This window comes from Hypomesus transpacificus, chromosome 18 (assembly GCF_021917145.1).
Source record: "Hypomesus transpacificus isolate Combined female chromosome 18, fHypTra1, whole genome shotgun sequence".
In the NCBI taxonomy this organism is placed as follows: Eukaryota; Metazoa; Chordata; class Actinopteri; order Osmeriformes; family Osmeridae; genus Hypomesus; species Hypomesus transpacificus.
The window spans coordinates 5,635,684-5,649,991 of record NC_061077.1 but is presented as its reverse complement, the minus strand read 5'-3'; the positions used below and the strand labels follow the sequence as shown (position 1 = coordinate 5,649,991).

Here is a 14,308-nt window from a genome sequence, read left to right as displayed (position 1 = left end):
CATGGCCCTCCTGTGTGTCTGACTGATAGCTTAAGTAGCACAAAGTCTCAGAGGCTGAACCGTGCCACTGGCCTTCAGCAGGAATGGACTGTGTGTGCGTGTGTGTGTGTGTATGTGTGTGCGCATGTGTGTGTGTGTGTGTGTGCGCACGTGTGTATGTGTGTGAATGTGCGAGTGTGTGTGTCTGTGTGGATGCGGATGTGTTTGTATTTGAATAGTAAACTCGCAGGCAGTAAACAATATGAATAGTCATTTCTAAGTTCTAGTAAGATCCTAGTAATTTGATGAGGCGTGAGCTTTCTGTCTGTTCCCCTTTCTCTTTGACTGGATGAGCACAGCTATTTTATACTACGCTAAATGATGATGGAGGCAGAAAAAATATGTTGATCACTCAGCCTTGGGAATAACAGAATATATGAAGCAAAATACACGCACGTGATTGTAAAGCCTTACACTGTTGTGTCATTATTTCCACTTTGAGAGACCATACAAATAGGAAAGAGGGAAAGGCCTATTACTGGTGGTAGAAGAGGTGGTGTTGTACTGAGCAGCTAAAAACATCACCGTAATGTATTGCTTCCACATGTATTTATTTGAGCTTGGCTTACAAGTCTATCCTAAATTATAAACTGTTGACAATTATACCCCAAAAAATCATCCATAATTATATACAGCTCTGGAAACAATTTAGAGACCACTGCACCTTTTTCTATTTTTTTTACAATTTTGAGTGAGGAACAGAAGGGTAAAATTTGCAGTGGTTTGCAAATTTGACCCTCCTGTTCTTCACTCAAAATCGTCTTCCTCAACTTTTTTGAATGAATGAAAAATGTGCAGTGGTCTCTATTTCCTCCAGAGCTGTATATACTTTGCTTGATCAAATATGTTTTGTATAAGACATTGGTTAATATTAGGTTTAATTCTCTTAATAAATTAACCTTTAATTAAGAAAAACCTTTCCAATGATCATAAAGCCCAATATCTAAAAGTATTGTTTTATGTATCTCTGGGTTATTCAGGGTAATTGAAGTAATTAGCAGTTAAAGAGCCTGTAATTAATTTAACACATTTTCTAGTATTGTTTTGACATCTCTTGCCACGCAGAAGAAAATGTGTCTCTTATAAATCAATGTTTTCATAAAAATGACATGGACTAGTTTGCATGCTTGTGAATCAGTTTATACATTTTGTGTCATATATTCTGCGTGATATATTTATTCTCTTAGTAAAATGTTCTTTAGTATACAACGATTCCAAGAAGTTTACATAAAACAACACTCTAAAATACCCCAAACGTTTCTGATAGGATCTCTAGGAATACGTGTATCCTTTCCACTTATTTGATTGGTTTTGACTGTGATGTAAATTGTATGAGCTATCATAAACATAGCTTTGTGATATTTATTCAAAATTCTGGTTCATTTTGTCTTGAATACAGTCCAGAAATGAGTCTAACAACAAAAAATCTCAATTTACAGTAGGGTAATATTAAGGTGATAATTCCTGTCTGGGTCTGCCTCTGTCTAGATTGGGCATGAGGTGTTTTACTATGCACTCTGTACTCAGTATTCAGGAGGTAATTTGCCTCTGAAGGAGTTACGGTACTGCTTTGTTATCTGTCATTGAAGAGGTTCAGCCTTTTCTTAACACCAGGCACGGGGCTCAGAGTCTCAGCGGGTCTGGCGCTGAATCTTCCAAAGATCTCTCACTGAGTGTGTGTGTGTATGTTCATGGATGTGTGTGTGAGAGCATGTGAGCCTGTGTGTGCATGTGTTCCTATATTGGTGTGTGTGTGTTATACATGTGAGGTTTAGATTTGAGTCAGAGGCAGCAGCAGAAGCCGAAGTCTGAGAGTGTGTGGGATGAAGAGCCTCCCCCACGTCCTTCCCTGTCTCTCATCAACACACTCATCAACTGCCTCTGCCTCTTCTCCTTCTCCTCCACCTTTCTTCTCTGCATTGTGTTAGTTCAAGAGTACTGATGTGAAAAACGATCATACAGGGTGAATGGGACTATACTGTGCATTGAGAGACTGTATGATGAAGTACAATATATTGGCATGCAAGTGCATAAGCTGCTGGTCATATTGGAATGCTTGCCAGTTTGCGTGTGTGTGCATGTGTGTGTGTGTGTGTGTGTGTGCGCGCGTGTGTGAGTGAGTCTGTGCATGTGAACATGAGTGTGATTGCATATGTGTGTGTATGTGTGTGTGTTTGATCTCTATGTGTGTATCCATCCCTTTCACAGTGAGTAAGGCGTGTGGGCGGTAGCAGCAACTGGTCTGCTTATGTGGCGCTGCATAGCAGACATGTTTCTCACTGCTAGATATTACTCATTTCCTCAGCCATACACACACACTCACACACACGCAGACACAGGCTCAGGCAGGTGCTTATGCTCACACACTTCCACACAAGTTCACACACACACATACACACACTCTAGAACACACAGGCTCGCATCTTCTCTTTGCATTCCTTCAATCTAGTGGGCTTGCTGGTGCTATTAACCACCTATGAAGATAAGTGTCATTTAGTGACTGGAGTCTGGTGCTGCCGCTGGTGGTGTTGGTAGTGTTGGTGGTGCTGGTGGTGGTACTGCAGAGTTAGAGCAGGGAGCGGGGACTGGGCTGACAGGCTGACCCTCAACCAGGGGGGAAACAGAGAGCTGTGACCTGGGAGGACTGGAGCATGCATGGCTGCCAGCACAGGGACATCTGCTCATCCCACAATAAGGTCAGTCTCTGGAAGAACCATACTGCAACAGTGACTACACAGGCTGCTCTTTTCAGCATGAATAGCTTCAGTGAGTCGTTGATCCTGGTTGTTTATGACTGGAGCGCTGTTGTAACTCTTGGTTTGTTCATACCTGTTGATGTAATGTAGCTGTTACAGTCGGTTCACTGAGGTCACTATGACTGTATAGCACAATCGGTTACGATAAGTTGTCATGGCGAGTGGCTGTGGTCTGACGTTCAGTGGGAGGATTGCCTCATGACGAGATGGACATTTGGGCGGTAGTAAAATAACACTTCTGCCGCAAGGGAGAATTGGATGAGCGCGCAAAACATATTTCTAGGATTTGACAGAGACTTTTTGAGAAAAGGCAAATATATATATTGTAAAATGGTTCATCCTTTCTTAATACTCGAGTGTTAATACAGTTTTTACTTTATAAAGTGTCATTATTTTTATGTCTCTACGTACAGCTTTTTAACATACAAACATACTGTTTTGATATCAGGTTATATACTTGGTAATAAACTATCTATATTAACATGTTCGGAGAAAATAAATTGAACTTTTATAGTTGCTGAAATTAATGGTCCGAGTGTTGGTGTTACTTGAATTACTTGAATTCCTTGAATGATCCATGTCCTTTTGCAGTAAGATTCAGTGTCCGTTTTTATGCAAATTAATTTTTCACTGCATCTGTACTTTCAATGGTGCACAGCCTTTGTGACCTCTACCTTGCAGTTCTGTGAAATGGTGATGATGCCTTTATCTCACCTGTGTTTGAGTGCTGTGTTTATCCTGTAAGTGAAACACTACAGACTGCTCTCCGAGTGGAGATTCAAAGACGTTCTAACAGACTTTCTTGACACCACTCTTCGGCATCACTTGTTTTAGAACCACCTGCGCCTCCTGTTCTGCGGCTGTCAAAGATTGAATTGTAGTGTTCACTTTTTTCATTATGTCTTTGTCCTGCTTTTTCTATGCTGCACTTAAAGACTCTGAATTAGCCGTCAGGCAGTATTCATACTTATTTAAAATCCAGATAATGAATGTTGTGCCTAGCAGAGCATTGTTATCGTGTTTTGAGGAACAAATTGAAGGCCCAGGTTGAAAGTTGCAGTGAAACCTTTACTCTGTGAACATTTTGCGTGGGGACGTATTTGTTTTCATCGATTCGAGGATGATATGACTCAATTAGGTTGTGAGTGAATGAGTCAATGGAAATAAAGATTGTCTATACAGATAACAATGTACCTATGATTAGGTGTCACATACTGTAGTGCTATTTTTTTTATATTAATCTAAGTAGGACTGATTCTCACAGTCATGTCATGGACTATGTAAAGAGAAAAAACTAATCAAAACAAAAAACTGAAAAACAAAAGCATGTTCATTTGTGAGCTTAAATACCATGCTAACCACTGAAATATGGCTTAGTATATTAGTTTATTAGTATATTCGTTTTATTGAAGGAATGAATGAAGGGATACATGAAGGGATGCTGATGGAATGATGGAAGGTGTGTTCAGGAAGGGGACTGTGGGTGTGGCAGGGGAGGGGTTTGGCTCACGGCTGGGTCACTTGTGCCTGGGTAACAGGCACAGAAATGGAAGACAGAGGACAAGGAATGGATCGAGGATCGCATGAGCATGACAATATGACAGAATGTGTGTGTACTGGATATGTGTGTGTGTGACTTGGACGATGGGATGTGTAATCTTGTGGTGTGTGCTTCTCAGACGAAACGTTAACTCCCTATCGTGAGGCAGGGTGGTAGCAGACTTAGCGTTTACTGTATTTTACACCTTAGTCTACAGTGTGTGCCGTCAGTACAGCTTCCATTACCACTCGATGGTAGGATGCCAGGCTGAGAGGTGAATCTCCCTGGCATCAGCACTGACTGCTTTTATTACAGATGTTTTCACAACTAATCAGTTCTATTAATAGGCTACCCTGGCTGACAACCCAAAGGTAATAAATTGGATTCCAGATGGCTTTAATCCCCCCATCCCCTGCCATCCCTCTCTGGGTCTGGTGTGGGTGATCGACACAGACCAGAGCAGGGTGTCCTCAGAGAAGCCACTGAGACAGGCTGTTCTGTTCAGACGCTTATTCTTTTTTTGGACCTATGTGAGTTGACGAGCGACAGTTTGCCCGCCTCTCCCCTCAGTATCCCAATGCAACCTCCCCTTCCCAATGGATGTGTGGACTCAGTTTCCATGACGACGATGCGGCGGGGAAAGCGAGACGGGGAGAGTTGGCAGAGTTCAGTCGGGGCAGACAGACGTGCGGGTGAGCACTGACTGGAGGGGTGGTGCTGCTGCTGGTGGCAGGAACAGCTGGGCTGACTTGCACAGCGGCCATCACCGCACAGCAGCTCGTTCACAGTGTTTACAAGAGAATTCAAGAAACTCACACTGCTCTGAATGAAACACGGCTGTTCAGCTTTGACACATACATAGGAGGCATACACACATACACACACACACACACAAACGCTCACTTGCACTCACATGAATTCACACACACATTCACTCCACCTCCTGTGGCGTTCAATGTACAAACACACACATACACAAACACCACAACTTTTGGCGATATCTCCAGTGTTTCTGTCAGCTTATGTGGGTGGTGACCAGCACTGCTTATCGCTAGGGGAGCTACAGAGAGTTGTAACAGCCTGAGGGACTCTCTGTTGTGTGTGTGTTTGTGTGTATGTTTGTGTATGCTTGTGTGTATTTGTGTGCATGTCAGGGAGTGTGTGTGTGTGGAGTAGTAGGCAGAAGTAGGACACAAAAAAACAGCCCTCAGGGGTGTGAAGGAGGTGGTTCATGAAAATGAGAAAAACAGATCTCCATATTCCATCCATCCTCTGAGAGAAAGAGAGATGAAAAGTATCCCGCTGTGAGTGGTGCATCTGTGTGTTTATACAGCTACACCGCTATGCCTCTGAACTGCTCTGCGTGCACAATATGTGGTATATTTTTAGAGGACTTGTGGGAGTTCATTGCCTGAATGAGACTAGTCAGTTGAGTAGTTTCATTCCCACCGCGGTGCACATACATAATGACTAATTAGCTATCAGCTACTCGACTAGGAATCCATGACTTAATCATCGCTGATAAGCTGAAGTTGTTTGGGTTGGACTCTGAAGGACTCTGATAGCTAATTTCACTCCATCTCCTTCCTATTGGTTGTTGATCTCCAGCACTCTGTCTGCAAAGAAATGTTTGTTTCTGTGTGTCAAACCAGGCTGACTGACTGACTGGTTAGTCATGACAGCTATGCTCTGACACACTGTCGATATTATGTTTGCACCTCATTCAAAGTCTCCCACCCTATCTCCCCCCCCCCCCCCCCCCTGTGTTTCTGCCTACGTAGGTGAGGAACGCTTGTGTGCTGTGGGGTCATCAGTAATCGGACAGTGATGCCGTGTAAAGGCCCTCCCCTCTCTCCACGCCCCTCCTTCTCACGTGAGGCCCATGTGACCTAGCCTGAAGTCACACTCAGGGGGACCCCTGCTGCCCCTGCTGGAGCCCACCCATGAATCCCAGCCCTGACCGCGGCAAAGAGTGCCTCCCCCCCAAGAAGAGGGAGTCTCGGCAGGGCTCGGCAGACCAGCGACTCCCCCTGGACGAGTTCAAATCACCCGCGCCCCTCCGGACCCGGCCCGCCAGCACTGGGAGAGGGGAGGGGGGTAGGGAAGCCAGTGATAGGCTTCTAACTAACCCAAGCCTCCACTTCCTCCCCTCTCCCCCACCCCTCCCTGCCCCAGCCCCCAGTGTTCCTCTACCCCTGCCATGGCCCCTGGCCTTCTCCCCTTCTGTCCCCCTCCCTTACCTCCAGGGCCAGGTAGGAGAGAGGCGGGGGTCTCCTTCTCCCTCCTGGAGAGACGAGCATCTGCCCCCACCCATCCCCAGGTGGCTCAGAGAAGGACCCCTCACTCTTCCTCCTTCCCCCTCCTCCTCCTCCTCTTCTTTTAAGAGTCCCTACTCAGCTGACTCCAGAGAGATGTGGTCCTACTACAACACTGGCCGGCGAGACTACTCCTCCCCTCTCTTCTCCCCCTCCCACCTGCTCAGCCACGGCCCTCTGTACCCCCCCGACCTCTCCCTGGCCGAGGGCAGGCACAGGTACCTAGGCAAGAGGCCCAATGGGCTGGATGGGCCAGGCAGCAGGACTGCCCCTGCATCGAGGGCGCTCCCCACAGGAGAGTACAGCAATGACCTCAGCCGAGCAAGATTGGACAGCAGTGCCCATGGTTCTCATGCCAACGGCAGGCGGAGAAACCAGGAGGAGCCTGCGAGTCGCTCCCATTCAGGAGGGCCGCTGTTCCCAGATTCCCTAGCTCAGGAGGGTCCTGACTCACATTCCTCTCTGCAGGACAGGGACCCCCGCGAGGCGGCCAAAATCTCCCCCAGTCCTCAGTCTCCTGGGACAGACCCCCAGGTAGGGAGGGGAGTCCTGCTGGACCCACTGGGGGGCTCACCAGTCGAGGCCCACATTTACTACTCCCTTGGATCTGTGTACCCTGGTCTCCAGCAGAGTCACCACACCCAAGCCCAAGCCCAGGCCCAGGCCTACCCACTCTACAGCCCCTCAGGAACACCTCTGTACAGCCTGCCCAGGGAGCCGGGGGCCAGGCTCCACAGTTTGAGGAACTCTCAGCACTCACCCCAGGGCCAGCTCAACAGCCACGGGGCACAGCTCAACAGAGAGAGAGACCGCGAGAGAGAGCAAGTTAAAGACCGAGACAGGGAAAGAGACAAAGAAAAAAACCGAGAGAGAGACAGAGAGAAGGACCGAGAACAGGACCGAGAGAGAGAACGAGAGAGAGAAAGAGAGAGACAGAGGAGCAGAGACAGAGACCTCTCACCAGGACAGTACCCCTATCCTCCTGGCTCCAGCCCGGCCCCCTACCCCCAGCCTCAGTCCCAGCCCCCTGCGCTCCTACCTCACTTTGCCAAGGGATCTCTGATCGAGCTGGCGGGCGGACGCCTGAAGCGGGTGGAGGAGCTGCGGACAGAAGACTTCCTGCGGAGCGCCGACACCTCCCCAGAGTTCCACCTGAGCACCTGCACCGTGCTGCTCATCACCCACGGCAACGCTCATGGTTTCAATCACCTGCAGGTGCTACTCACCGACCGGAACACTCAGGTCAGCTTTTGCTTGCAACTGCTCTCAGAAGTGTCATACCCACAGCTGTAAAACTCTCTTTTCTCTATCTAGTTACGTTTAGCTCAGTAAGCAGATATCTAAAGCCACTTCCTTCATTCAGAACTGCTACAACTCAGTTTGACTTTGTTGTTGTGATTCTAGGAGCTCCTGACAGTGTTGGTGGAGTATCCGTTCTTTGTGAGGGACCAAGGCTGGTCTTCCTGCTGTCCCCAGAGAACGCTGCAGCTCTACGGCCTGCCCTGCCGCCAGCTCACCGAGGGAGACGTCTGCCTGGCCCTCACCCCCACCCCTACACCCCACACACACACACGCACAGCCTCACGGGCCCAACGCACACACAGCCGGCCCAGGACTGGACCAGAGTCCAACACAAGCAGGGAGGAGATGCCACCTCCTCCCCCTCCCCCTCCTCTCCCTCACCAAGCCCACGCCCTCGCCCACCCTCTTCCCCCTCCTCCACCCACAACAACAGACCGCCCTGTCCAGGAGCAGCCACGCCCCCGCAAAAGGCGTTGGTCTGCCCCTGACCTTCTCCCCCCTACCGGGACTGACAAGCCACCTCCAGAATTACCTCACGGCTCTAAGCAGAGGAAGTGGGAGTAGACTGCATCTACATGCACAAGTATGTACTTGTAAGTCTTCAAATAGCACACACACCGACAGACACAAATACACACACACACAAGCACACACACACCCTCCTTGTCTCTGTTGCACCCACCAAGACACACAATGGAGAGACCTCAAGGCAGGGTTGCAGGGAAGGAAAAAGAAAACGCAATTTACGGGTGTCCACACTGCTGCCCAACGTAGGAGCCGAGCCCTCCCCCTGCCTCCCCTCCCAACCACGTCCCTCACTCTTTTCTCTGCTCAGCACAACTCTGACAGGGGGCAGAGGTCAGGGGAGGAGGGGGAGGGAGTGACAGTGAGACATCTAGTGAGACAATCAAGCACTTGTCTGTGTTCACTCTGTTTTTATAATGGTTGTCCCACATGCCTACTTACTGACAGTGTTTTCTGCAGGGTATCGATTTTCAATCAGTGTTATGAAAGTAAACTCTACTGAAGAAGTGCATATATAAACATAAATATATGACTATATATTACATTAAAGATGTTATATTAATATGCTAAAAATATTTTAATGCAAACTCTGATTGTCACTTTCGTAATGCGTTTTCGTTTTTTTTATTTTTCTCGCTTCTGAGCCGAAGTCTAAGTGTGGATCTGGGCAGGCAAGGTGAATGTATCAGCAACTCCTCGCCTTTCATTCTCACCACTGGGGGTCAGGTCAGTTCGCGAAGGCATTACCATCCAATATGTTCTTAACATTAACTCCGAAAAGGGAAGAACACTAATTACACTAGCGCAATCTCCACCCACACAGAAAGGTCTGTGCATTCTCGCCTCAACACTCAAGTGTTTTTCAGTGGAGGACATTTTTTACAAAAAGAATGAAAGCAAGAGAAACTTGGGATGGTAAAGAGAGTAATGGTGCTAATGACACGTTGGAACTTGATGCTTTGTGAACGCCCCAGACCCCGGTGTAGGGTACGCTTCTGTGTCCTTTTCTTCATGTACTGTAAATGTCGGAGCGCAGGGACAATGATGAAAGTATTTTCAACTCAGATACGGGTATCTCCTCTGATTCAGCACACTCTTTCACTTTAGTTTTTCAACTTCGTTTTTGTTTGTTTGTTTTTCAAAAACAGAAACCTTTTTTCTTTGTAAATGTTATAGCTATAAAATGTATATTTTTAAAATTGTGAATCTGTTATATATGATGTTCGCTAGAAATAAAAAATAAAAAAGCTTTCTAGATACAAATGGAGGTGTGACATTTTTCAGTAGCATGTGTACAACACAGGCTCTGAAGACTTTACTAACTTCAGAGAAAGACTTTAGAGAATTTACTAACATACCACAGTCACGAGTTCCTTTTAACAATACTTTATTTATTTTTAAATAGTGTGCTGTTCAGGTCTGATACAATTGCCTTATAAACTCATGAAGTCACAGCAAAGTAAAAAAGCTCACTTTTCACATTATGCACAATTAAGTTGGCAACAACAGTTAGTTGAACACTAAATTTAAATATGTCTTGATAAAAATCTAGATTCAAGAACGCTCTGACAAGTTGCCTATGCTCTGAGATTGAGCCTTTGTCGGTTTGAGGGCCCCCCCCCCCTAACCCCACAACCCCACAAGCCTCTCATCTTTAGGGCTGGGGAGGGGGAGGGCTGTCTGGCTGGCCCTCTCCTCCATGGGTTCTGGAGGTGTCCAGATGTTGCTTCTCTGCTGTCTGGACACTCTGCAGCAGATCTACAGCAAACAGGGGCACCACCTGGTCACCGGAGCACACAGACATAACAAACCACAGGTTAGCAGGCGCGCAAGGACATCTGCTGGTGGCTGATGGACTTACAACCCCCAGGTTAGCTGGATTTCATTTCACACTGACGTGGCCTTCTAGGACTGACAAGAGACATACAGAGAAGTCGAGAAGGACCCACCTGAGCCATGATAAGCTTATTGGTCTCCTGTAGGTTGGAGTCTGGAAACTCCTCCCCAAAGCAGAGGGCAATCTCATAGAGAGGCCGATGCCCCTCCCCCTGGATATACCTCCTAAATTCTGAAAACAAGGATTAAGAGAGCAAAAGGAAGAGAATGGGAGAGAGGAAAAGAGAGAAAGAAAGAGAATGGGGAACTGGTAGACAAGTGGCAGATATGTAATGTTCATATGTCATATGCCATATTCAGATGAGTTCCCTCTCTATGATTGTGCAGTTCTACCCCCCAGACGTACCACTCTGAAAGATATGCATATCCAGCAGCTTACAGGTCCTCTCCCTGTCCAGTTTGTTGGGCCTGTCAGTGTGCTGGGCCAAGGGCCCGCTCCAGTACACCCGACCCTGGCAAAAGCGCTTGATGAAGAGGCCATCAGGGGCCACCCATACCAGAACTCCCCTCTCCAGGTGGGGAAGCAGGTGGGTCATGGCCTGGGTGATGTCTGGAGGCAGGTGCAGCACGGCAGGGGGAGGAAAGGAGATCTGCTGGGCGGAGCACGGCCCGTAGATCCTCTCACTGCCCAGGGGGCCCTGACCCTGCAGGATGAAACAGCCGTCTGGAGAACAGGTAATCACATCCAGAACCAACTGGCCATGGTAGAACAACCGCACCTGTAGACGGATGTCTTCACACACACACACAATGAGCTTTCAGTTTACATTCAGGATGTGGGATACGTGTCATATATCACGAGTCTCTGATTGACAGACAGATGTGAGAAAATAACATGTTTTTCTAGAGTCTTCATGTGTGGGTCTTACCAGAGATGGAGGTGACAGTGAGAGCAGGGGCTGTGATGATCAGGGAAGGCAACCTGTGATCCTGTGGGGCTTCAGACCAGTGGTACATGTGTTCTCTCACCACTGCTTCTAGAAAAAACACACAAATAACCCAGTCACTTGGACTTGACATGGTACATACTGGACACTTAGGGCATCTTTGTGCTTACCTCTGAGTATTTGTACTGCATCTCCATTTTGACTTTCATTTTTATAGTCCTGCTAAAACAGACACACACATGTTGTTTTAATTTGTGTCAATAAAAACCTGACACTTTCATAATATACCATTGTCAGTAGTTGAGCCTTGATGAAAAAGTGCTGCTTTTACACCCACTTTCCTCTAGATGGCAGCACACACAAAGCACTTTTTTAAGGCACTAACGGAGAGCGACAACACTCTACGAAGAAAGCTTCAGTTCAGCTTTAGTGTAATACATCTATCATAATGTCCATCTATTAAACTACATTGTTAATCTAAAGTTACAGAAAGGGGATTTTGTCGATTCACAGATTCACTCTGAAGGGTTTTTGTTTGAAGGTTGTGTTACCTGTGGCTGGGGAACTGGAAGGTTAATTGGGGTGATGCTGGAGGGGCTAGCATGGCTGCTTACATGACCCTTTATCTGAGAAGACTCTGAAGGGATGATCAACAGAACAGAGGAAAGTTCAAAACAATTAGTAACAGAGATCATAGGATACAGAACCGAACAGACTAAAAAGAGAGAAATGTGAAAAGAACATAAATACAAAAAAGAAGAGAAGTGGAGAGGAAACAACAAGAGAGAAGTGATGTGTAGATTATACCCTGGCCCATGTCCGTGTCTGTTTCAGTGTTGATACGGTAGACCTTGTAGGGCTCAGACAGGTCCAGCTGGCTGTGCTCTGGAACCTCCTGGAAGTCTGTGCTCTTATTGAGGGCACAGCGCAGACGGGTCTTCCACATGGTGGGGTCTGCCTTATCCCTCCCCTCACGATACTTCCCTTTATAGACTGCCCAAGCCTGTATCACACATAATAAGATAACTGTCTCTTAGCAAATGAGTGTTTACCAACAAGAATCAATGTAAGACATTCATTTAACACATAAGCACATCTTGAGGAATTAAAGAATCCATAGGAAATTACTTCAATGAGTGCTGCTCATACTGTAAAAGCAGTACATTTTTATTGAATTAGTAAAACATAATAAATGCATTGACATCTACAACCAAACCCGTTTACAGTATAATTGCTACTGATGGTAATCATTGTTATGTGACAGTTTGGTGTGATTACAACTACATCCTGACCTTAAATAGAGCAGCGTCTTCGTTCTGTTTATAATCCTGCTTTGCAGCATGCTTCCACGGGATCCTGAACAAACTTTTTTCCTCATTCTCCCAGCTCAGTCCTGCATATTGTCCGCTGTCTATTTGAGCAATCAGCCATTCTTTGAGGCGCAAGTTCTTTATCCGCTCTTCCATGTTAAACTTACATTACAAACATAATTGACAAATTTCCAGACCGCCTGTTGATGATGCTACCACAGATTCAAAGCATGGTCATAAACAATGTGTTTCTTAGATCTGTAATAAACAAATGATTATACTCAATACTAAATCTCCCGCAAAATAAACCATATTCATTTGCAATGCTTCAATATACCAACGTAATACCCATCCCTTTCCACTCAAGAATTAACAACGACAAGTGAATGTAGCTCACCATCTTGGGAACGATTAGAGGGTGCATCACAAACGAAAACGAAAGTAAGAAGTTAGATCACACAGTTTTGGTTTCCTGTTTAATCCTATTTCAGTAACGTGGGGGAGCAAGCTTCTGGGTTGTTGCCCAACGGCCATTGACACAACGACATACACGTAATATAGCTTTTTGCTGTGTTCAAATGTATTTAATGTGTTGGAAGGCCTGTAATGTATAACATTTGAAGGAATTAAACCTTATACTTGTATTAGAAAGGAGATGTACGGGATGTTCCCATTAATCAACAATGGAAAATGTTGTGTAAAATAACCTTCCTGATACCTTTGCAAGTGTGTGTCTGCGTGTGTGTCTATGTGTGTGTCTGTGTGTGTGTCTGTGTGTGTGCGTGTGCGTGTGAAGGTGTATTATAATTAAGTTAAATCACCTGTGAGTGTTAGTTTTCGATTTGTGTAAAAAGAAATGTGATAAAGAGCAAGTGAGAGACAGAGAGGAAGCCTGAAAGGCTTATTATTAACAGAACAGATGCGCTCTGCTAAAGTGAAAGTTGAGGTAAAAAAGGGACTTTCTGTTGGAAGCCACTCCCCATACTTGCAAAGTACAAGCGGCACTTTTTACTGGCCAAACGAGATCAGGTCGGTGCTGACAAAAAAAACAGAGACAATGATATAACCGCAATGGGTTATTGTTTAAATCAGACAAACGAATGAATTTATTACACACACTCACACGCGGGCTCACTAGTACAGCATTTTCATCAGTAGATGGCGTCCAACACAGATAAAAAACAGAGGTGCTTGTTTGTCTATTTCTGAGTGAGTGTGTGTGTGTGTGTGTGTGTGTGTGTGCGTGCGTGCGTGCGTGCGTGCGTGTGTGTGTGTGTGTGTGTGTGCGTGTGAAACTTCAAAACATTGTTTGGAGTAGTTATGTCATCCCTTCACACTAATCTGGACATATATTTTCTTATTTGGAGTCCTCACAGAGCCAGTACCACAGAGGTCACCATATTAGTATTAGGGTTAGTATAGTCGATTATTTATTGCCATCTGTATATTTAGGAAGTTTCACTTATTTAAGCTCAGCATAGATGTAAATTATGTTCCGTGTACCTATATGTTATGCTATGCCAGGTGCTTTGCGTTGTCTTGTCTTAAGAATTTCAGTGCCCAGTCTAACCTTGTGTTGTTCTGTGTACCTGACAAATAAAAGACTTGAATTTGAACTTGAACATATCTGACAAGTAGCAGCCGTCAGAATACGTGACCCCACTGTAACTGCTTGATAAAGGAGTTCAACTTCAAAATGTTGGGTAACACTTTATTTAGATGGTCTGTTGACACACTA

At 45.9% G+C, this 14,308-nt stretch overlaps 2 protein-coding genes across 8 annotated transcripts; one reads left to right on the top strand and one right to left on the bottom strand.

The window, feature by feature from the left end:
- The first annotated feature begins 2,355 nt into the window (after positions 1-2,355).
- zmp:0000000926 (ataxin-1-like) lies at positions 2,356-9,701 on the top strand. Its single transcript, XM_047040529.1, has 3 exons — positions 2,356-2,735; positions 6,117-7,892; positions 8,055-9,701. Exons 2-3 carry the CDS (start codon positions 6,279-6,281, stop codon positions 8,514-8,516), a joined length of 2,076 nt encoding a protein of 691 aa, XP_046896485.1. The 5' UTR covers positions 2,356-2,735; positions 6,117-6,278; the 3' UTR covers positions 8,517-9,701.
- A 150-nt stretch (positions 9,702-9,851) lies between these two features.
- Positions 9,852-13,074, bottom strand: irf10 (interferon regulatory factor 10). 7 transcript variants are annotated; one of them, XM_047040532.1, is made up of 9 exons: positions 12,968-13,074; positions 12,553-12,828; positions 12,068-12,263; positions 11,812-11,897; positions 11,431-11,482; positions 11,243-11,350; positions 10,720-11,106; positions 10,427-10,545; positions 9,852-10,257 (listed from the first exon to the last, which is right to left on the bottom strand). In XM_047040532.1, exons 2-9 carry the CDS (start codon positions 12,724-12,726, stop codon positions 10,132-10,134), a joined length of 1,248 nt encoding a protein of 415 aa, XP_046896488.1. In that variant the 5' UTR covers positions 12,727-12,828; positions 12,968-13,074; the 3' UTR covers positions 9,852-10,131. The 7 variants fall into 7 exon arrangements, with proteins under 7 accessions (XP_046896488.1, XP_046896489.1, XP_046896493.1 ...); XM_047040533.1 differs by having other exon boundaries at positions 12,553-12,782; positions 12,968-13,038; XM_047040537.1 differs by lacking the exon at positions 12,968-13,074 and having other exon boundaries at positions 10,720-11,017; positions 11,093-11,106; positions 12,553-12,961.
- Positions 13,075-14,308: the final 1,234 nt, after the last annotated feature.

Coding starts and splice junctions, on each gene's coding strand:
- zmp:0000000926 (XM_047040529.1), top strand. CDS start 6,279: ATGAATCCCAGCCCTGACCGCGGCAAAGAGTGCCTCCCCCCCAAGAAG. Junction 7,893..8,054: donor TCACCGACCGGAACACTCAG/GTCAGCTTTTGC, acceptor TTGTGATTCTAG/GAGCTCCTGACAGTGTTGGT.
- irf10 (XM_047040532.1), bottom strand. CDS start 12,726: ATGGAAGAGCGGATAAAGAACTTGCGCCTCAAAGAATGGCTGATTGCT. Junction 11,898..12,067: donor AGACACGGACATGGGCCAGG/GTATAATCTACA, acceptor TCATCCCTTCAG/AGTCTTCTCAGATAAAGGGT. Junction 11,483..11,811: donor TTCCAGTTCCCCAGCCACAG/GTAACACAACCT, acceptor TGTCTGTTTTAG/CAGGACTATAAAAATGAAAG.